The 23671-nt window shown below is 41.3% G+C and overlaps 1 protein-coding gene across 7 annotated transcripts in view; it reads right to left on the reverse strand.

The window, feature by feature from the left end:
* LOC141108094 (beta-1,4-galactosyltransferase 1-like) overlaps window positions 1-23671 on the reverse strand; it is a 431706-nt gene that overhangs the window by 171341 nt on the left and 236694 nt on the right. For 2 of the 7 annotated variants that reach the window (XM_073599396.1, XM_073599378.1), the window contains one exon: window positions 9933-9951. The exons of the other annotated variants lie outside the window; for them this stretch is intronic. In XM_073599396.1, coding sequence (XP_073455497.1) covers window positions 9948-9951 — 4 coding nt within the window. In that variant the 3' untranslated portion in view covers window positions 9933-9947. Of the gene's footprint in view, window positions 1-9932; window positions 9952-23671 lie in introns of those variants that run through there. 7 annotated transcript variants of the gene reach the window in all.

The following is a 23671-nucleotide window of genomic DNA, read 5'->3' on the forward strand; positions in this document are numbered from 1 at the left end:
CTCACTTGGCCCAGCCACCTCACTTGGCCCAGCCACCTCACTGGGAGCAGCCACCTCACTGGGAGCAGCCACCTCCTGCCTGACACTGGGCCCAGCCTCCTCCAGGATGATGGTGAATCCGGCCTCCTCCAGGCTGTCCATGGGCCCGGTCTCCTCCTGCCTGCCACTTTCCCCACATTCCTCCTGGATGGACTCATCCTGTGTATAAAAAAAGGACAATAGTTTGAGTATATTTTTTGGGGTTCATCAATGACACACAGTTTGCTTCTCATGAATAGCAAATTCAATGTGAATACTTCTCTTTAATAAAAGAGTCTAATCAGACACCCTAATTATTTCAAGCAGGTGCCAAACATATTTAGCCACTACTGTCAATTGATATGTATACCCAATTTTGAGTGCCAAATTATTTTAGACAATTATAACATCCAGTTAACATCATTAATATTAGTACAGTAAATATTTGTTAAAATAATTTACCTGACTCCAGATGGTCATATCTGGTTCATCCAGGATGGAAGACCCAGCTTGCTCCTCATCAGCCTCTGCTGGGGTGGAGGGAAGGGTGGAGGGAAGGGTGGAGGGAAGGGTTGAAAGTGATGGCCTGGCTTCATTCTGGTCATCCAGAAAACGGAGTTGATTGTAGTACCACAGCCTGGGTACATAAACATCATCTGCTGATGCTCCTGATCTCCTTGATTCCTGGATCTTCTTATGCTCCCTCTTATACATGTTCCTCAAGACCCCAATTTTCTTGAGCAATGTCTCCATTGTTGCTTCCGGGATGGTCGCCTGGACAAAGGCCAGAAGTCTCTCCAGCGTTGACTTCCTCACATGCTTAGCATAATACTGAGGGTGTTTCACCTCCCACAAATTCCTCATCTCTCGATATTTGGAAATAAAAGATGTAAGGAACTCTGGATCCTTAAATAGGGGATTCATTATATCTGGAAAAGATGAAGTCACAAGACAAAAAACACTTTTATTATAGGTTTCGGCTAACCCCTCATCATCTTCTCCCTATGTAGGCCTCATCAATCTATCAAGCCATATAGGCCGCTTGCTACAAAGTCATGACCATAAAAACCAAAAAAAAAAAATATCTAAAATTACCTTCGTTTTGTAACGTCCAGGTCCACTATCACCTACCACAGAACGTACGTACGACACGTGCGCAAGGCTCTTTATACACTACGCATGTGTGAAACTCCGCCTGCGTCGCCCGCCCCTGACGTTCGAAATTAACTCATGTTCTCCGCCCCCTAATTCGACGCACAGAACGTACGTACGACACGTGCGCAAGGCTCTTTATACACTACGCATGTGTGAAACTCCGCCTGCGTCGCCCGCCCCTGACGTTCGAAATTAACTCATGTTCTCCGCCCCCTAATTCGACGCACAGAACGTACGTACGACACGTGCGCAAGGCCCCTCTTTATACACTACGCATGTGTGAAACTCCGCCTGCGTCGCCCGCCCCTGACGTTCGATTTTAACTCATGTTCTCCGCCCATTTTTTGTTACGGCGCGTAGTGGAGTTAAAGAATGGCGGAGACACCTGAAATGTTGACGACCTCAGGTAGTGGAGACAGCCCGGAGGCAGGAACGTCAGCGAAATCTATGAGGCCTAGATTTAAGGCCTCTAATATGAGTTTTAAAGAGATGGTGGAGATGGTGGCCATTCTTCACAAAGACGACTATGATGGCAATTATGGGCCGTACGCACGGCCAAATTTGCGCAAGGCCAAAATAATGGCGAAGGTCGTGGAGACTTTGCAGGCATCTTTTGGGGTCCAGCGCTCCAAAGATCAACTGCGAAAAAGATGGTCTGACCTGAAACTCAGGGAGCCGGATCAATACCGACGTATCCGGAAAGTTCTTAAAAAAAGTAAGTACTTGTCGTGTTTTTTCTCTTGTGTTTATTACCTTGTATATTGCTCCATGTGCTTTTCCTTCCTATCCGATTTTTGTTTTCATCGTTTTAAACGATCTTTTAAGAAACCTTGTTACATATCTATAGATATAGATATATATATACATATACACATATATATATATATATATACATATATATATACATATACATATATACATATATACATATACATATATATATACATATATATATATATATATATATATACATATATACATATACATATATATATACATATACATATATATACATATATATATACATATACATATATATATACATATACATATATATATATACACATACATATACATATATATATATACACATACATATATATATATACACATACATATATATACATATATATATATATACATATATATATATATACATATATATAACTATATATATAACTATATATATATAATATATATAAATATATAACTATATGTATATATATATATATATATAACTATATATATATATAACTAGAGAGAGAGAGAGAGAGAGAGAGAGAGAGAGAGAGAGAGAGATAGATAGATATATATATATATATATATATATATATATCTATCTATCTATTGAGATATAGATATAGAGATATATATATAGAGAGAGAGAGAGAGAGAGAGAGAAATATATATAGAGAGAGAGAGAGAAATATAGAGATAGGTAGATAGATAGATATAGAAATGTAAAACATTCTTTTGGAAGATTTGAAGTTATCTTAATTTTTTGGCTTTACATTTAGTTAGATAGTTTGAGATTTTGTTCCAGATATAGAGAGAGATCAAAAGATTATTAACTATATTTTGAGATATTGATATCTATCTATCCGATATGTCTTTCTAATTTTAAATATTGAGGTAAAATAGGAACTCTACACAAACCACTTCATTACAAATGTTGGAAAATTACTATGTACTAAAATATCTGTGTGCTAATTAGATTAATAATTTTTTGTTTCACATAGGGGAAAAATCACTCAGCCAACAACCAGAAGACAGTCCACCCCAAGCAAAAAATGAGTCCACCCCAAGCAAAAAATGATTGGGAAATAAGCCCAAGTCCCATTGAGGATGTGGAGGAAGGAGAGGTGGGCGACATGGGCACCCCACCAGGTGAGTGTCTGACACACCAGCTTACGGTAATCTATGCATGGCTGCCTTTTATTTTATGTAATTTTTCTACTCTATTTTAGGTGATCTGGTTGTGCTTGAGTCAAGCAACAGCGCCACCCCCGAGGATGTTCATGAAGTTTGCGACATGGGCACCCCACCAGGTCAGTGTTTGAGACACCAGCTTTATGGTAAGGTAAACTTATGTGTGCATATTTCTAAACATATTTTTTTTTTCATTCCACTTTAGGTCCAACTGACTATTTCACCACAGACAGTGCCCAACGGCTAATTGCTCAAATCATGGCCTGGAATGGGGAGATCGATCAAATGCGGAATCGGCTGGATCGTATGCAGCAGGAAATGAAGGACATGATTGATGTTTTGGGTCGAATCTAAATGCCCTTTTTTAAACCCCAAAACATCAATCATGTCCTTCATTTCCTGTTTTGCTGACCCCATTCTGGGCCTTCTCTTTTTTTTTTTTGCCAGAACATAAATGGCTGTTTAACCTAATGTAAAAAAGGAGGGCTGTTTCTCGGAAATAAATACCTCAAAAATCCACAAAAAAATAAAAATTGATTTTCAAAAAAACACAAAAAAAATAAAAAAATAAAAAACTTGATTTTAAAAAAGCAAAAAAAATAAAAAACTTGATTTTAAAAAAGCAAAAAAAATAAAAAACTTGATTTTAAAAAACCATAAAAAATAAAAAACTTGATTTTAAAAACCCATAAAAAATAAAAAACTTGATTTTAAAAAACCATAAAAAATAAAAAACTTGATTTTAAAAAACCATAAAAAATAAAAAACTTGATTTTAAAAAAGCAAAAAAAATAAAAAACTCGATTTTAAAAAAGCAAAAAAAATAAAAAACCATAAAAAATAAAAAACTTGATTTTAAAAAACCATAAAAAAAAATATACAAACTTTCTTAAAAAAAAATAATAAAAACAAAAATAACTTGCTAAAAAAAAAAAAAACATAAACAAAAAAATTGCTTTAAAAAAAAAAAAAAAAAAACACAAAACAAAACTTGATTTTCCCAAAACAAAAAAAAAAGCCTGTTTGTGAAAATCAAAAAGCCAAAAATATTTTTTTGTGGATTAGGTATAAATATTTAGATATAATTATATTTTGCTACATTATTAAGATATCATTCTATTTTTGTCTATGAACATTTTCTACTAAATGCAGAACTGAATGCATAACAACCATTAATAAAAACATCTCCTTATAGGAATTAAATAAATGTGTGGTTTGTTATTTCAAGGCTCAGTATCATTTTAGTTATAATTGTAAAAAAGTTGTTTACAGTGGCAATGGAGCTTATTTAGACATTTAAAATTACAATACAGTTGGCACTACAACTGCTCGACCATAACCTAGGAGACAGCCCAAAAGAAAGGCAAGCAATAAATATAATGCAAGATTTCATCAATAATTTTTTTTATTGTCAAAAATTATATATCCTGGCCCATTGCAATGGCCCCCCTACCCATAAAATAATTAACATATTGCTGTCTAACTTGACGGGCACTTTGGGGGGCCAAGCCAGTACGGACAGTATCCAGGCCTGTAAGGTTGGCTTCTATTTGTCCGGCCTCAGGCCCAACTGTGCCTATATAATTTGGAGCATGCTTATTTAAAAAGTTGTGCAGAATGCAGCACGATAAAATGATAAAATTAAGTTTGTATTCCGCCAAATTAATGGCTGTTTGAAACAGGCGGAACCGGCTGGCCAGAATTCCAAACGCATTCTCAACCACTCTTCTAGCTCTGGCCAGCCGGTAATTAAAAACCCTCTCTCCGGGGTGAGTGTTCTTTGGGGAATGGCCTCATGAGGTGCTTGCTGAGAGCGAAGGCTTCATCGGCAATGAAGACAAAGGGGAGTCCTTCCACGTTATCCTCATCAGGTGGCAATCCCAGGCCACCACTCTGGAGACGCTGGCAGAACTCCGTCTGGGCAAATACTCCTCCATCCGACATCCGGCCATTCTTCCCCACGTCCACATATAAAAAATCATAGTGTGCCGACACCACCGCCATTAAAACAATACTGTGGAACCCCTTATAATTAAAATAATATGACCCCGAATGGGTGGTGGCACAATGTGGACATGTTTCCCATCTATAGCCCCTCCACAATTGGGAAAGTCCCAACGGCTGGCAAAATGGGATGCCACAGTCTGCCATTCCTGTGGCGTTGAAGGAAACTGGGAAATCAAACAAGAAAACCAAAATCAATTAATTTGAAAGCTAACATTGCAAGAAAATTAGACAATTAAAAACATTATTCCCAGCATCAGTATAACATTCAATAATTTAATTGTTCTGGAATAACTAATATGGAAAGGCACACTTATCAGATTGCTCACCCCCTCTGATGGAACATTGATTACATTTTAGGGGGTTGTGAAATCCCTAAAAAAAATTACTTTTAGACACGCAGGAATTTAGGACTAAAAAGGCTACAAGACTGCAGTTGTCGCACTCTGCAGGTGCAGTTGCTAACCAGCTTACAGTAAATGAGGTAATGTAAAAAGGCATTCATGTTGCAAGGAGTACACAATCACATGCAAGGCAATTAATGAAAACACTTTGAGGCTTGCATATGATTTGATGATGGAAATCAGCAGAGCTTCTGCTCATTTACTAAAGCACTGGAACAAATGCACTTGTAGAGTGCACATGCATTTTGCAAAGTGCAACATATATTTGCTTTAGACAAATCAACACCACAGAACATTCCAGCAAATTTTAACGAGGGTGGGGGTGGGGGGGTTGTGAAATCTAGATAATTGCTCATTAGCAGCAAACTATTTGGAGTGAGTTTAGGTGGGGGGGGGTGGGGTTGTGAAATCTAGATAATTGCTCATTAGCAGCAAACTATTTGGAGTGAGTTTAGGTGGGGGGGGGGGGTGGGGTTGTGAAATCTAGATAATTGCTCAATTAGCAGCACACTATTTGGAGTGAGTTTAGGTGGGGGGGGGTGGGTTGTGAAATCTAGATAATTGCTCATTAGCAGCACACTATTTGGAGTGAGTTTAGGTGGGGGGGGGGGGGGTGGTTGTGAAATCTAGATAATTGCTCATTAGCAGCACCACTATTTGGAGTGAGTTTAGGTGGGGGGGGGTGGGGTTGTGAAATCTAGATAACTGCTCATTAGCAGCACACTATTTGGAGTGAGTTTAGGTGGGGGGGGGGGGGGGGTTGTGCAATCTAGATAATTGCTCATTAGCAGCACACTAAATACACTCAAACAAAATACATTCCAAATGAGTAGACTAGGTGGATATGTTCCCATCACTTCATGCTGGGAAGGTTATTGAAGGAAAATATACATGCATGACAAAAAATAACAGGAAAAAAATCCAGCATGTGTGAGGATAAAAAGGGGACATTCACACTATATTGCAATGATGGTAAGTAGTGTTTGAAGCAAGAAATACATTATATTATCAAAGATTACATAAAAGAACATGTGATGCTAATAAAAGAAAAAATATCTTACCTTAATATAGTCCTTCTGCAGGACCTGTATGATGGCAGAACAGGTCTCTGGGATAATGATCCCCAGAGCCTGGGGGGAGATGCCTGTCGAGAACTTAAGGTCCTGCAGGCTTCTCCCTGTGGCCAAATACCGCAGGTAGCGACCAGCCTCTGCTCCGGAGTGATGGCTTGCCTCATGCAGGTATCCTGCCTGCTGATATAGGGGGTCAGCAAAGCCAACAAACGGTCAAAAACGGGGTCCGTCATCCGGAGAAAGTTCCTGAAATCCTCAGGATTATTCTCACGGATCTCACGGAGCAAAGGCATGTGACAGAACTGGTCACGCTGAAGCAACCAATTCTTGGTCCATGAACTCCTCCTCGCCCTGTTCATGGACTGGTCTTGGGCTGAAGAATAAACTACAGCACCAAGCACATACAATGCACGAGCTCGACGACGAGTACGTACAGGTAACATGGCTTCAAAACGGTCGGCTGGTCAGAACGCACTAAACAGAACGCACTGAAGAACAGCAAGGCCTGTGAAGAACGACCTGAAAATCAGGAACGAGCGGCCAATAAAACAAAGATTTCTCAATGCCAACTGACCAAACGCACTGAAAAGCAGATACAAACCTCACAAGCACAGACTGAACAACAGTTAAAACGAACTGAAAAATACGAGTCTCACAAGCGCGAATCGTCTCTCACCAAACTTCTACTAACACGAGATAAACACGAGATTAGCAGAAGGAGCCCAAAGGGTGTCGTACGGGCTATTGAACTTCCGTTTTATAGTCTCGTCGGACTTGGTGTACGTCACCGCGTACTAGGCTGTCGTACTTTTGTGTGGTCGTGTGTGTGTAAGTCCGTTCGTAAGAAAGTCTGCCGCAAGTCCGCCGAAGGTACGTCGGAAGTCTGTCGGACAGGCTGTCGGACTTTTGTAGACGAAAAGTCCGACCGTGTGTACGCGGCATAAGAGATAAATGTTGTTCTCCTTATCTTGATGATGTGCTCTGTTTTTCCTGAACCTTTTCAGAACACCTTGAAGTACTGTGGTTTTTCATAAGCTGCGTGCACATGGGATCAAGCTGAGAGCAAACACGTGTGAACTTTTTAAAAGAGAAGTAAGATTTCTTGATAGACTTGATTAAGACAATGGTATTCAAATGAATGTAAAGGATACAGAAGCAGTGGATGTACTCAGAAAAAGCTATTACCACTGTTTCATACAAAACTTTTCACAACCCCTTTATGACTTACTACAAATCAAAAGAGGATATAAGGAGACAAGAATAGGGAGCTATAGTAAATGGAAAGACATCTGTAAAAAGGGAACAGCTCAACAGTTGCCCTTTAGAACACCAGATCAGTGGATGTCAAAACAAGCTAATATTGACAAGCTAATACTGATGTTGATCAAATCCCCAATCCTTGCCTATCCTGACTTTAATCCACCATTTATGTTACACGCTGATGCATTACAAGATGGGCTACTTTATCAATGTCAAGAGGGCAAATTACAGGTTATAGGCTATCGCTCACAAACACTGACACCAAGTGAGAAGAACTATCATCTGCATTCAGAAAAAATGCAGTTCCTAGCCTTAAAGTGGGCCATTTGTGACAAGTTTAGGTACTACCTTTACTATGCCCCCTTGTTTACGGTCTATACAGACAACAACCCATTAATATGGTCTCAGTTCATCAAGCTAAACAATGTTTGGCACCAATGAGTAGGGGAATTAGCTGATTCTCTGACATCAAATATCACCCAGGTAAAAAATAATGCAGATGCTGATACCTTGTCTAGAAATCCAGTATGCAGTCTTCAGGATGAAGAAGAGTTTACAAATCTGATTACGCCACAGACTATTTCTGCTGTATGGAAAGGTGGCAGGGCAGTGGTAGATGAGGAAGGTCTCTTGGCACTGTCACTAGCTCTATAACCAGAAGTTACAGATGCAAATAGTTTTCAGAATGTTGCAATTCAGGAAACTATCACAAAGGATAAACTTTGTGCTGCTCGGCTGCAGGACAAGGCCATACATGCTATCATTGTCCTTAAAAGAGAAGTATGGGATTTTTTTTTTATCCCATAATCATACTTACCTAGGTGGATGCAACATCGATCCGATGCTGCATCTGTTCTCCGCCGCCTCTTCACTAAGAACCGAGCCACCGAACAGCGCCAATGGCTCGGTTCTCTCACCTCCCATAGCGGAGAGCTGCTGACTGTCAATCAGCAGCTCTCCTGCTCTGCTCCTCCACACTCACTGGAGTGCTGAGCTGTGGAGGGGCAGGGAGTGGCCATCTTAGCGGCTCGCTGAGAGGCTGAGACGGCCATCAGTCCAGGCACCTGACGGATCCAGACTTCCAGAGTCGGGATGAGGCGGTACCTGGACTGATCTTGGTGACGTCAGCAGAGAGCAGACTTCAGACCACTCTCTGCTTAAAACAGGTCACAGGAGTGCAAAACGAATTTCACTCCTGTGACCCATAGGAAAAGCCCTGCAGAATGAGCTCAGGCTGGACTTCTCCTTTAAAGTGATTGTAAAGTCTAATTTTTATTTTTTTTTAAATAACAAACATGCTATACTTACCTCCTCTGTGCAGTTGGTTTTGCACAGAGCAGCCTGGATTCTCCTCTTCTCGGGTCCCACTTTACTGCTCCTGGCCCCTCCCTCCTATCGAGTGCCCCTCCAGGCAGCAGCTTTCTATGGGGGCACCTGCGCCAAGTCAGAGCTCCGTGAATCCATTCAGACACGGAGCCACAACCTGGCCCCACCCCCTTTCTCCCCTTATTGGCTGACTGACTTTGATTGACAGCTGCAGGAACCAATGGCGCAGCTGCCTCATCTCAGCCAATCAGGAGGAGTGTCCCGGACAGCTTAGACATTCGTGGACATCACTGGAGAGAAAAGGGGCTCAGGTAAGTAATTAGGGGGGCTGGGGAGGCTGCTACACACAGAAGATTTTTTTATCTTAATGCATAGAATGCATTAAGATAAAAAAACCTTCTGCCTTTACAACTCCTTTAAGAATAAAAATACTGAACCCACCAAAGTCGATAAGAGGTGCCTAGATAGAAAAGGAAAACAACTCATGCATGAATGGAATAAACTGACCATACGAGATGGCAACAAAATGGTTATTCCAGAACAGTAAACTCAGATAGTGCTGAAAAACCTACATAATGACATGGCCCATGTGAAGCAAACAAGGTAACCCAGCTTTCAAGAGAGAGATTTTACTGGCAATTCATGCAAAAGCAGATAACCCATTATGTGACGAAAAGATGTAGTTGTCTGAAACAGAAATACTCAACAGTGCCAGAGTGGGCACCTTTGGGGTGCATTAAATCTAGTGCTCCTTTTGATCTTGTCTCAGTGGATTTCTTCACCTAGAGAAGAGCAGAGGTGGTTATGAATACATATTGGTTTTCACTAATCACTTCACTTGCTTTGCACAGGCCTATCCTACATGCAACAAATCAGGAAGAATTGCAGCAGAGAAGATTTTCAATGACTTAATTTCCAGATTTGGATATCCTGAAAAAATGCACCATGATCAGAGCAGAAAATTTGAAAAACAATTTTTCAAAAGATTGAGACAATTGTCTGGAATAACACATTCTAGAACAATGCCATATCATCCTTAAAGCAACCCTGTTGAACCATTGAATAAAACATTATTGCCAATGCTTCGTACATTGGAAGAGGAAAGGAAAGCTCAGTGGAAAGAGTATTTACCACAAATAGTCCATGCATATAATTGTACCAGGCATGAAGCAACCGCCTATGCTCCTTTCTTTTTGTTGTATGACAGAACAACCCGTTTACCAGAAAACAAAACAAAATTGGATTTAAGACATGGCTAGATAACAATTGGGCAAGAAACAACATGCTGACAGCCAACCGAAGCACATGTTGGAATTATAAGCACAGTGCTGCAGCAGGCAAATGAGAACAAGCACATATTTTAAATGGGACCTGGTAGTTTCTTCTCAAATGTATCATAATAGTGTTAAGAGGGGGCCCTCTGCCTATTCCTCTGGATAGTGGTAATGTCTTCGTTACGTTTATGCCAGCTGTCATCCTCCTCTTTGTACCTCTTTTTACTAAACTGCTATATTGCTGTGGTGCTATCCAGTTGCAGCATACTGTTAACCCTGGTGTACAGTTCAGGTGCCAAGGCACCTTTTACCCTTTGCCAGCTGCTACCATACTCCCTTTTCTATAACCACTTGTAACCACGCCTGTGCCTCTGCTGCATTTTCTCTAAATGGTATATGCACTACTCTCCCCCCCCCCCCCCCCACAAATGACACCCCTCTATCAACTTCTCAGAACTTCTACTATTCTAAGTCCACTAAAACAGTTCAAAAATGTCCTCAAAACTAGCTATTCCTTACTGCTATTCTTTACTGAAAAGAAGTGCTCCATCACCCAAATAGCAGACATGGAAATGTAATGACTTTTGGCAACATCTTTGGAAAATGCCTTTGGCTTCTTATCTCAAGATCCCCAGGCTCATTCTCTACACTGTCCCAATTCTGCTGGATGACTGGAGTGATATCAGGAATTTAGAGTCAAATCAGGGAGAGAAATATTGTGTAGAGGGTGCAAGAGACGAAAAGTGCTGGAAGGAGGACAGGTACAGTATAACTGGAAACTTTTGAAAATTCTTATTCCTGAGAATGGAAGTGGAGTAGGGAGCAAGTTTGGAGGGATATAAACTTGAGCTTGCATACAGTGTGCAGGGATCAGAAGTACGTAATGTACAGAATGCAAGGGTCAGTTGTGTGTAATGTATGCATTGTAGGAGTATATATAGGCCAGGGTACAGCACCCACTATGATTCTTTTCACCACCACCCTCTTAAAAGTAGCAAAACAGTACCACTTATTATTATTATTATACTGGATTTATATAGCGCCAACAGTTTGCGCAGTGCTTTACAACATGACTACTTATGCAAATACATACATGATGGGGTGGATTTGCTAAAGGGAAAATAGACTGCGCATTTTGCAGTTCAGTTACACTTTGCAAGAGCAGTTGCTCCAGAGCTCAGTAAATGAGCAAAAGCTCTGCTGACTTCCTTTATCCAATCATGTGCAAGCAAAAATGCAGTTTTCTTTATTTTCCTTGCATGTGATTGGGTACTCTTCTCAAAATGAAGCTTTACCTCATTTACTAAGCTCTGGAGCAACTACACTTGCAGAGTGTATCTCCACTTTGCAAAGTGCACAGTCTATTTGCCTTTAGTAAATCAACCCCTATGTATACACACTGAATATACATACATCATAGCTGCCAACAGTCCCGATTTTCCAGGGACATTCACGGTTTTCAGACCCTTGTCCAAAATCTGTCTGTGTGTACATCACAGGAATTTGGCGTTGTCCCGGGTTGCTGGCCCACAACCGACCGCAGCTTCCGGGTGTGAAGACATGGCCGCGGGGAATCTCCATGCGGCTAGCAGGTTTCTTCCGTGTGTACAGTGCAGAGGGGAGGGACCCATTGGCGTATTTAGGTTTTGTGCTGCCCTAGGCCTGGCGGAACCTGTGAGACCCCCTAATTTACATATGACCCACCCCTTCCTCTAAAGGCCACACCCCTTCCTGTTTAAGACCCGCCCTGTCAGCAAATACACATTTTTATAGCAAATAAATAAATAAATATATATATATATATATATATATATATATACTTGATTGTTTTTTAGTTTAATTTAACTAAAAAACATTCAAGTATATATATGCTATAAAATTATATATATATACACATATATATATATATATATATATATATATATATATATATATATAAAACCTTTAGTGATTTAATAACTACAAGAGTTAACAATGAGAAGTTTAGTTTTGCGATAATACCGAGTTTTGACATAGATAATATAATATGCATTCCACATTGTACAGTTAGTTGTAGAGAAGAAACATTTATACTGATCTTGGCTAATACGTAAGACTATCTGGGACTTTGTTTTAGTTAAACTAGGACCTGCTCGCCTATATGTGCTATCACAATATGTCACTGGATTAGTAAGATTACGCCTATCTTGTAAAATATTTGGACTTGTATTTGCTGCCACTGATTGAAATGATAGGATTATTTCACTTATTTGTATAATGACTTCAAAGTCCCTAGTCATTATACAAACAAGTGAAATAAACAGCCCCCCGGCCCAATCCATCCCATAAGACTGGTGCTACACTAAAAGTGTAGCGTAAGCCGGTGGGGACTCTTTTTGTGTGGGAGCCAGGAAGAGACTGTTTTTTTCATGTGGGGGTGGTGGCTTTTTTGCTGCCCCCCTGCAAAGTGCCACCCTAGGCCTGGGCCTTGTTTGCCTAGGCCAAGATACAGCATTGAAGGGGCCTCTGAACTGGGCAGCTAATGGGCTTCTCTCTTTAGTGTACATGCACTTGTTCACGTGTACACTGATTCCGGTTAGCTGTCCGGGTCGGAGGCCCCTCCCCTCTGCACTGTACACACAGAAGAGACCTTCTAGCTGAAGGGAGATCCCACGGGCACCACAAAGCTGCCGTCCGCCCCCCCCTTTAGTGAGCTGACAGCCAGCAGAGGTGCAGGGGGAGATGATGCAGGCACCAGGATGTTGCAGGTGAATGGCCATCATGGGGTGATCTGCTGGATGGTCTGTGTGTGGGGGGGTAACAGAGTGCTGTGTTGGAGGTGCACATCAAGTGAAGTCCTGTACCATGCCTGCACCCTCTCACCCTCTCCTGTACCATGTCTGCACTCCCTCACCCTTTCCTGTACCATGCCTGCACCCTCTCACCCTCCCCTGTACTACGCCTGCACCCTCTCACCCCCTCCTGTACCATGTCCGCACCTTCTCACCCTGTCCTGTACCATGTCCACACCCTCTCCTGTACCATGTCCGCACCCTCTCACCACCTCCTGTACCATTTCTGCACCCTCTCACCCTCTCCTGTACCATGCCTGCAACCTCTCACCCTCCCCTGTACCATGCCTGCACTCTCTCACCCTGTCCTGTACCATGTCCGCACCCTCACACCCTCTCCTGTACCATGTCCGCACCCTCTCACCCTCTCCTGTACCATGTCCGCACCCTCTCACCCTCTCCTGTACCATGTCCACACCCTCTCCTGTACCATGTCTGCACCCTCTCACCCTCTCCTGTACCATGCTTGCACTCTCTCACCCTCTCCTGTACCATGTCTGCACCCTCTCACCCTGTCCTGTACCATGTCCGCACCTTCTCACCCTGTCCTGTACCATGTCCACACCCTCTCCTGTACCATGTCCGCACCCTCTCACCACCTCCTGTACCATTTCTGCACCCTCTCACCCTCTCCTGTACCATGCCTGCAACCTCTCACCCTCCCCTGTACCATGCCTGCACCCTCTCACCCTCCCCTGTACCATGTCCGCACCCTCTCACCCTCTCCTGTACCACGTCCGCACCCTCTATAACAGTCTCCTGTACCATGTCTGCACCCTCTCTAACAGTCTCCTGTATCATGTCCACAACCTCTCTGTCTCCTGCATCGTGGCCTCACGCTCTCTGACCGTCTCTTGTATCATGTCCTCACCTAGCTCCCTTCTCCTCTCCAGGCAGTCAGTGAATGTAGAGCACTGATAGATGTTTACACCTCCAGAATAGAAATTCCTGAGATTTCACGATTTCCGTAACGACCCAGTTACTAGATCAAAATTTCTACAGTGCCAGGTCAATAGTTCAAAGTTCCCAGGTAGGAGTATAGGTTATACATCCCATTTCTAACTGCAAGATAGAATGGGTGGGAGAAAGTTTATTTTTTTAAATGTTTACTCCACTTCTTTCATAGAGCTGTGGAAGGCCACTGTTTGTCATTCATCATGTGGTTGGGCAGTAAGGAATAAGCTCCCTGTTAGCGCCGCTTCATATCCACTCTGTTATATGGTGAAACTTTTATTTTCTTAGTGAATTGTAAATTAAAATGTTGGTGTAAATTAAAATGCTTTTATTTAATATAAGGTTGAAGATTGAAAGAAAAAAGAGGTAGAAATGAACTAATCAAAATCATACGCAACGCAAACGCCTTGGCTGTGTGACACCGATTAAAAAAACAGAAACATCATTCACCTGTTTGAATGAGAAACAAATTCTTATTAACAAATGTTGGGACCGCAATGATTTACATTGCAGAGCAGCAAAAATGATACCCCCTGTTGCTTTCAGCAGGCAGTACCACTGCCGAATGCAAATTATGCAAGTGAATGGGCCCCTGCGGCAACCATGAGCCAAATGTTAGGCTCCTGGTTGCTGCATGGTATTCCCATTCAAAAAAAAGTTCAGCTGTCAAAAAACAGGCATTCTGGAGAGAGCAGCTGCTTCTGTGCTGCTCAGTGAAAAGCAAGCAATATTGAATTATATAATGTATTTTTTATGTAATCTATAAACAAAATACATAGTATATAGTAATAACAAAATTCTGTTTTATTTTATCACATAACTTGTGAAAATTAAAAAGATGTTTCTTGTACAAAAGCATGGCAAAAATATTTGAAAATGAAACTAGGGAAATTTTATTTGCCACAAACTTATATACTGTAGCTTTTCTTCACCAACCAAGAATGGGTCACCTGGTAGAGAAATCTGGGATGGCCTATCCCTCCACATGAATGAAACATATTTCCTTGTCAAAAGAAGTTTATTGAGTATACAATGTTATAAAGATACATAAAGTAAGTTTACAAGGATCTATAAAGTAAGCTCATTGTTTTACAGTAGGGTTTATATAGGTAAATATCATGAAATTTCAAATATTAAACATTGGGTTCACGTAAACCTAAATTAAAGATATATATCATTTCCTTAGTTACTTTTGTAGGTATTTAAATGATTTATACCTACTATACATATTGCTTACAAGTAGAGTGTATATAGGTCAAATAAATTCTGATAATGAGCTTTAATCGTAAGGTGGAGAAAAGGAAAGAGAAAGAAGAAAAAGGGTTGAAAGGTAGAGGTATGGTCCACAAGGTTGTCCCGCTCGTCAGTTTATTATTCTTTTTAGTTCTCTTTGAAGCCTTAGAATGGGTGTCACTGTAAGTCATTTAATCTGTTACCATGGCAACAGGACAGAGTCATTGAAGTTTGACAGGAACTGTTGTTTTATCCAAGGATGCCAAAGTTTTTCAAATTTTGGAATTTGATTTTGATCGATGGCTACCATCTTAGCATGGGACATTGTATTATTCATTCTGTGAATTGTTTCTGCTAGTACCAATGTAGGAGATTTCCATGCCTTGGCCACTGTTTGTTTTGCAGCCGTTATTAGTTGGATCATAAGTTTGAATTGAGAGAGTGTTAACCATTCCGGTTTTAGATTAAGTAAAGTTAAATATGGATCTGGTTGTATTATTTTTTTAAATATTTTAGATGCAATCACGAAGACTTCCTTCCAGAAGGTTTGGATTACTGGGCACGTCCACCATATGTGTAAATATGTGCCTATTTCTGGGCATCCTCGAAAACAAAGAGCTGAGGTATTAGGTGAATATTTTGCCACTCTAGCGGGTACAAGGTACCAGCGAGTTAGGACTTTATAATTTGTCTCCAGTGCTAAGATGTTGGGTGAAGATGACTTAGATGTGAGCCATATGTTAGACCAGTCCATGTCTTCTAAAGTTCGTCCCAGGTCCTCCTCCCACCTCTGAACGTAAGAGGGTCTATTAAGATTTGCTACTCCATATAATTGATTATAAAGTGATGAAATTGTACCTTTAGCAAATGGATCTTTTGTACAGATTGATTCAAAAATGGATAATTGGGATAATGGTGTATCCCCCTTTAGGAATGGTGTATAGAAATTTTTGATTTGGAGATATCTAAATATCTCAGAGTTTGGTAGATCATATTTTTCTCTAAGCGATGGGAATGAAAGGAATGATTTAGATGCTATGAAGTCATTTAGTGTCTGAATGCCTGATGTTGTCCAAGCTTTAAAAGAATTTGGGTAGATCCATCCCGGATAAAAGGCCGGATTTCTGATAAAAGAAAGGAGAGGATTGTGTGGAGATTGTAACTGATATTTGTTTTTTAGTTTATCCCAGAGAGATAAGAAGTGTTTAGTTATGGGATTATGAATTTTAAAGCGGTCTTTAGGATCAAGCCATAATAAATTTGATATTAATAGAGGGTCATTTTCTGAAGCCTCTATAAATACCCATAATGGGATTTCCTGTTTTGCATGGTATTTGGACAGACTGGCCAAATGTGCTGCTCTGTAGTAGTTAGTAAAATTAGGGTATCCCAGGCCTCCTTTATTTTTGGGAAGATGTAGTGTGTGTATAGGTATACGTGGTTTAGAAGAGCCCCATAGAAACGAAGTTGCTCTTTTTTGTACTATTCTCAAAAAATAGGAAGGAATTGGAATAGGGAGGACTCTGAATAGATAAAGCAATTTGGGTAGAATAGTCATTTTGATTGCATTAATCTTCCCTATCCAGGATAAAGGAAGTTGCGACCATTGTTTTATTAGATTTGTGATCTGTCTTAATACAGGAGGATAATTGGTTGAGAATAAGTCAGAATGAGATGCTGTTAAATGAATTCCAAGATATGGGATTGATTTTTCTGCCCATGTGAATGGGAGTGCAGCCCTAGCCGGGATCAATTCCATGTTTGTGAGTGAAATATTAAGCACTAGGCATTTCTTAGGATTAATCATAAGGCCGGATAGGGCTGCAAATCCATCAAGAGCTGGTATTAAGTTAGGACCAGAGACCTGTGGTGATGATAGAAAAAGTAATATATCGTCTGCAAATATACATAATTTGTGTGTAATACCTCCTACTTCAATGCCAGTTATAGTTTGGTTTGTTCTGATGTATTGGGCCATGGGTTCGAGTATAAGGGCAAATAATAAGGGAGATAATGGGCAACCCTGTCGGGTACCTCTTTCGATATTAAAGGCTTCAGATTTGTATCCAGCATATTTTATATAGGCTTTGGGTTTATTATATAATGCTTTGATCCATGTTAAAAAGTGGGGTCCAAAACCCTATTTTTGTAATGAATATTGCATATATTACCAGGATACTGTGTCAAATGCCCTCTTAATATCGAGAGATAGAAAACATAAAGGGATTTTCCGTTTTTTAGCAATATGTGCCAATAACACTGCCCTTCGTATATTATCGCCTGCCTGTCTATTTGGCATGAAGCCTACTTGATCTCTATGTATTAATTTTCCTATAATGCTATTGAGGCGTTTTGCTATTATTTTTGCTAATAATTTAATATCGAGGTTTAACAGAGAGATAGGCCGATAATTCACACAGGAAGTATCATCAGAAAGGGGTTTTGGGATCATACAAACAATTGCCATTAGTGTTTCTTGCCGAAAAGAATGTCCATCTAGAAGTTTGTTAAAAGTTTCAGTGAGAATGGGAGAGAGTATTTCTGAGAATGTTTTATAGTATAAAGCCGAGTAGCCATCTGGGCCTGGTCTTTTGTTAAGTTTTAGGTCTTTTATGGCGTTAGCAACTTCATCTATAGTTATAGGCTCATCCAAACTGCTTTTTTGATTCTGAGATAACTCAGGTAAGGTTATTTTTGAGAAGAAGGATTCAGCCTCTGTAGGATTAAATTAATTGTTTGTCTTGTATAAAGTTGCGAGATGTGAGTGAAATTTATGGACTATTTTAACTGGATTACAAGTGTAAACATTTTTTGATAATTTCAAACGTATTGGTTTGAAAGATTTGTTAGTTGAATTTAATGCCCGAGCCAAATATGTACCTGGTTTGTTTGTATTCATGTAGAAATTGTGTTTGGAGCGTTTGAGGGATTTATCAACTGACTCAGTGAGAAATAGATCGTATTCCAATCTAGATTTTTCCAGATGAGATTTTGTACTCTGGGATGGATTATCTTGAAATGATATGTAGGCTGCATTAAAATTGAGTTCTAGTTTTTTTGCTAGATTTTTGCGTTCCCGTTTAAATAGTGCCATTTGTCTTTGTATTGTACCACGCAAGACAGGCTTATGAGCTTCCCACAGTGTTATTGGGGAGATGTCTGTTGTATTATTAATTGATATGTATTCCTTTAAAGCTTGTTCAATGGCCTTCTGATGTAGTGGGTGTTTGAGCATTATGTCCGGTAAGTACCACGTTGGGTCATGCGCTTTTGGTATGGCTGAGGCTATAGTAGTGTATACTGCATTATGGTCAGACCACGGAATCGGAATTATATCTGATGCAATAATTTCTGGTATCATTCCTATTGTTAGAAAAATATGATCTATTCTGGTGAAGGTTTGATGAGGGTGCGAGAAATAAGTGAATTTCTTTTTCATTGGGTTACTTTCTCTCCATGAATCTACCAGATTGTATTTGGAAAGAAGTTGAGAAAAAGGTAATCTAGAGGTTACTTTGGATGGTGTAAAAGGTGATTTATCTATAAATGGGAGGAGGACCTGGTTTGAATCCCCACACATTATCACTGTTCCTATTTTGTGTGTATTAATCACTTGTAATATATGTGAGAGGAATGGTGTAGGTTGTTTGTTAGGAGCGTAGTAGGAAATCACCGTGATTGCTGTATCCATTATATAACCCATGAGTATCAGGTATCTACCTTCTGGGTCTTTAATTTCTGATGATAAGGTGAATGGTGTGGATCGGTGAAATGCAATTAGAGTTCCCCTTTGCTTGGTACAGGCAGAAGCCGTGTAAATTTGTTGATAAAAAGGAGAAATATATTTTGGAGTAGAATCTTTGGTGAAGTGTGTTTCTTGGAGGCATACTATGTGAGCCTTCTTGTTATGGAAAGTACGGAAGGCTTTGGTCCTTTTTTGAGGGACATTTATTCCCTGAACATTCAGGGAAAGTATATTCAGTGGTGCCATGGCAATAGATCAAATAGTTTTGACTTACTTTTTGTTATGCAAAGCTGACTGCGCAGATCAACCTGTGTGGACTGAAGAGATGAATAGATAGAAAAGAAACCAGTGAATTCTGGAGTAAAGAGTAAACAAAAAACATATGAGATTAGATGATACATTGTATAAATTATTTTTTGCAAGTAATCACAATTTACCCGTGAAAGAGAATAAATATCTCTCTCAGGGGAATAAGTGCCTTCGTCACACTCCCACATAATATGGTTGGGAGAATGAGGAGGGCTAATGGGGGTACATGGATCTTCCGCTTACAGGAGAGAAGTGCTATGTCAAAAGACATCAAAATGATGTTTCCTTAATTGGAGTGCAGAATATAGTTTTTGTTGAAATTATTTATTCCAGGGTGGTTGTATATGGTTAGTCTTGCCCTAGGCTAAATAATTCAGTTAGAAAGGTACTGTTAATAACTTTGGTATTGATGAAGATAGTTTGAATTATTTTGGGATTTTAACCCTTTTAGAGTAAACAGTTACATATTTTATTCATATGTAAATGTTTAGATATGTTAACTCATAAAATTGAGGTTGTATTGCTTCAGATTAGAATAAACAAAAACATAATTCTAGGAACTAGTTAGGTAATAATATATTTGTTTTAAGAAAAGAAAGAAAAAGCTTCCATTACTTCTGGATTATTGAACATATTTGTCCTAAAAAGTAATAAATCTATTGTTATTACCTGATAATATATAACTGAACAAGAATTTCCTTATTTCACTTATATATTCTAAGGCTATATGAATCAGAAGTAATAAGAAATATAACTGGAATGTAACATGATCCCACACAGTGTGTGGCTATCAGAATGCAGTTACATTCAGTTATAAATACAGGTTTTTTATAGAGAACCATCTCTTAGTATAATAAATGAAGAGATATCAGGAATTAGGATGTCAGTCCATTGAATCTTCTTGGTCCATGGATGATGTGGCATAACGGCCTCTTTTGTGAGAATGATGATTCCCATTTTGTTCTGAAATTTTCTGGGTGCTGCCTGAAGGTGAAGATGACGCCATTCTTCTGCGTGTGGGAGTGTTGCTGCTTGTGGGTTCTGTCAGATTTAATTTTAAAAGGGTTTGTTGTAGTTCATCTGCTGATCTGCTTCTGTAAATTGTACCTTGGTAGTTAAATCTGACTGAAAAGGGGAAGCCCCATTGATACATAATGTTGTGGCGTTGCAGTTCCATTAGTTGGGGTTTCATGGATCGTCTTTTAGTAATAGTAAGTTGGGATAGGTCAGCAAAAATTTGATAATTGTGTCCTTGAAAATTAAGTTCCTTTTTTTTTCTCTTGCAGCAATTAGTATTTGTTCTTTCGTTCTGTAATAATGAAACTTTGTGATTATATCACGTGGGGGTCCATCTTTCTTTTTGGCTGTGAGGGCTCTGTGTACTCTGTCCAGTTCTAAACGTTCAATAGGGATATCTGGCTTTAGTTCTTGTAATAGAGCAGTAATAGTAGATTGCAGGTCTGTCACAGTTTCAGGTATTCCCCTTATGCGCAAGTTTGAACGTCTGGCTCTATTTTCGTAATCTTCGAGCTTAGTTTGAAGTATTAAATTCTCTTTTTTTAATTGTTCCAATTCTGTTATATTTTCTTGGGTTGTAATTTCAATTTCATCCATTTTTATTTCTAAGGCTGCGGTGCGGTTTCCCAGCTCTCTTATTTCTTTGGTTAGGCTTTTTGTTATTTGGTCTGAGGTTTGTTTTAAAGCCTTATGAAGCATCTTTTCAAATTGTAATAATATTACTGGGGATACTGAGGAGGCTTGTGGAGAAGTTTGTGAGAGAATTTGTTCTGTATCTGACTCAAATGGAGAGTCTTGCTGTGACATTTTCTGTCTGTGAGAGCGCCCTGGTGCTGTATCTTGTGAGGTGACTGGAGCTGCTTCAGCTGCAGTGAGTGCCTGTGAGCTCTTTGTGAGGTGATTTTTATTTCTGCCACGGTTTCCTTCCAGTACCATATTTCCTGCCCAAACTTTCACAGTTTGTTCCCTGGGGCAAAAAGGTTCAAATGGATACCTTTTGAGCCTGCAGGCTCCGCGTTGTCCTTCTCTTCTCTCCTCAGCGGTGTGGAGCTCTAACAATGCATGTCTGCTCCACTAGGCTCCACCTCCTGCCCTTCGAATGGAACATATTTCAAAAGGTTTGATCAAAGTCTTACCCTAGGTTCACACCATATCGTTTCTGCGGGCCGCCTTTGGATGGGCATGGCAGCCCATTCATTTCAATAAGCTGCTGTGCCTGCATTTCCCACAGAAAAAGGTGCATGCACCTTTTTCAAAACGCGGCCCACAGAAAAATTGCATGATCATTTTGACCATGGTTCCTGCACACGCACTGCTATTTTTCATGCATGGGGATGCCATTCAGAATGAATGGCAGCCCTGCGCAGTTTATACTGCGGGTGGTTGCGGAGGTGGGAATCGCTGTGCTTTCCGCACCCACTTCCACACACATAGGTGTGAACCAAGCCTTATGCCGCGTACACACGGTCAGACTTTTCGCCTACAAAAGTCCGACGGACGCCGCCGGACCAAATCCGGCGGACAATCCGACTGTGTGTGATCTCCATCGGACTTCAGACGGACCGTTTCGGTCGGAAATCCGACGTACTTTAGATTTGAAAATTGCTTTAAATCTTTACGTCGTAACTCCGCCAGACTCAGTTCCTGACGGAAAGCCCGTTCATCTGTATGCTGGTCCGAAGGACCAGATACGATGGAGGAGCAGGGTACTGCATCTCGCACTCGCTGCAATAGGAAAAACAAATTTTCCTATTGCAGCGAGCGCGGGGGGCATTCCAGGCCCTTAGGTCTGGTATGGAACTGTAAGGGGAACCCCCTACGCCGAAAAACCGGCGTGGGGGTCCCCCCAAAATCCATACCAGACCCCGATCCGAGCACGCAGCCTGGCCAGTCAGGAAAGGGGTGGGGATGAGCGAGTGCCCCCCTCCTCCTGAACCGTACCAGGCCGCATGCCCTCAACATGGGGGGGTGCTTTGGGGGAGGGGGGCCCTGCGGGCCCCCCCACCACAAAGCACCTTGTCCCCATGTTGATGAGGACAAGGGCCTCTTCCCGACAACCCTGGCCGTTGGTTGTCGGGGTCTGCAGGCGGGGGCTTATCAGAATACGGGAGCCCCCTATAATAAGAGGGCCCCCAGATCCCGGCCCCCCACCCTATGTGAATGAGTATGGGGTACATGGTACCCCTACCCATTCACCTAGGGAAAAAGTGTCAATAATAAAACACACTACACAGGTTTTTTAAATAATTTATTAAACAGCTCTGGGGGGGTCTTCCTCCGGCTTCGGGGGTCTTCTTCCGGCTTCGGGGGTTCCTCCGGTTCCTCTTCTCCCGGCGTCCGGTTGGTTCTTCTCCGCTCTCTCTGGCCTCTTCTCCCGGTGTTCCAGTTCTTCGGCCGGCTCCTCCGCTGTCTTCAGGCCGCTCTCTTGCCAGCGGAGGTCCAGACTTCTTGGCTTCTTGTCTTCTTCCCTCTTCTCTTCTCCAGATGTTGACACGACGCTCTCATGCCCAGGGACTGTGACATCATAAGGGGGCGGGGTCTCCGCCTATATAAGTCACAACGGAGCCTTCAGAGAGCAGTCCAGCCGGAGAGACCATCGTGTCAACATCGGAAGAAGAGAAGAAGAGAAGAAGCCAGAAGTCCGGGCCTCCGCTGGCAAAAAGAGCGGCATGAAGACAGTGGAGGAGCCGGCAGAAGAACTGGGACACCGGGAACAGAGGCCAGAGAGAGCGGAGAAGAACCAACCGGACACCGGGAGAAGAGGAACCGGAGGGACCCCCGAAGTCGGAAGAAGACCTCCCGGAGCTGTCTAATAAATTACTTCAAAAACCTGTGTAGTGTGTTTTATTATTGACACTTTTTCCCTAGGTGAATGGGTAGGGGTACCATGTACCCCATACTCATTCACATAGGGTGGGGGGCCGGGATCTGGGGGCCCTCTTATTAAAGGGGGCTCCCGGATTCTGATAAGCCCCCCGCTGGCAGACCCCGACAACCAACGGCCAGGGTTGTTGGGAAGAGGCCCTTGTCCTCATCAACATGGGCACAAGGTGCCTTGTGGTGGGGGGGCCCTGCAGGGCGCCCCCTCCCCCAAAGCACCCCCCCATGTTGAGGGCATGCGGCCTGGTACGGTTCAGGA

This window comes from Aquarana catesbeiana, linkage group LG01 (genome assembly GCF_042186555.1).
Source record: "Aquarana catesbeiana isolate 2022-GZ linkage group LG01, ASM4218655v1, whole genome shotgun sequence".
NCBI classification, from domain to species: domain Eukaryota; kingdom Metazoa; phylum Chordata; class Amphibia; order Anura; family Ranidae; genus Aquarana; species Aquarana catesbeiana.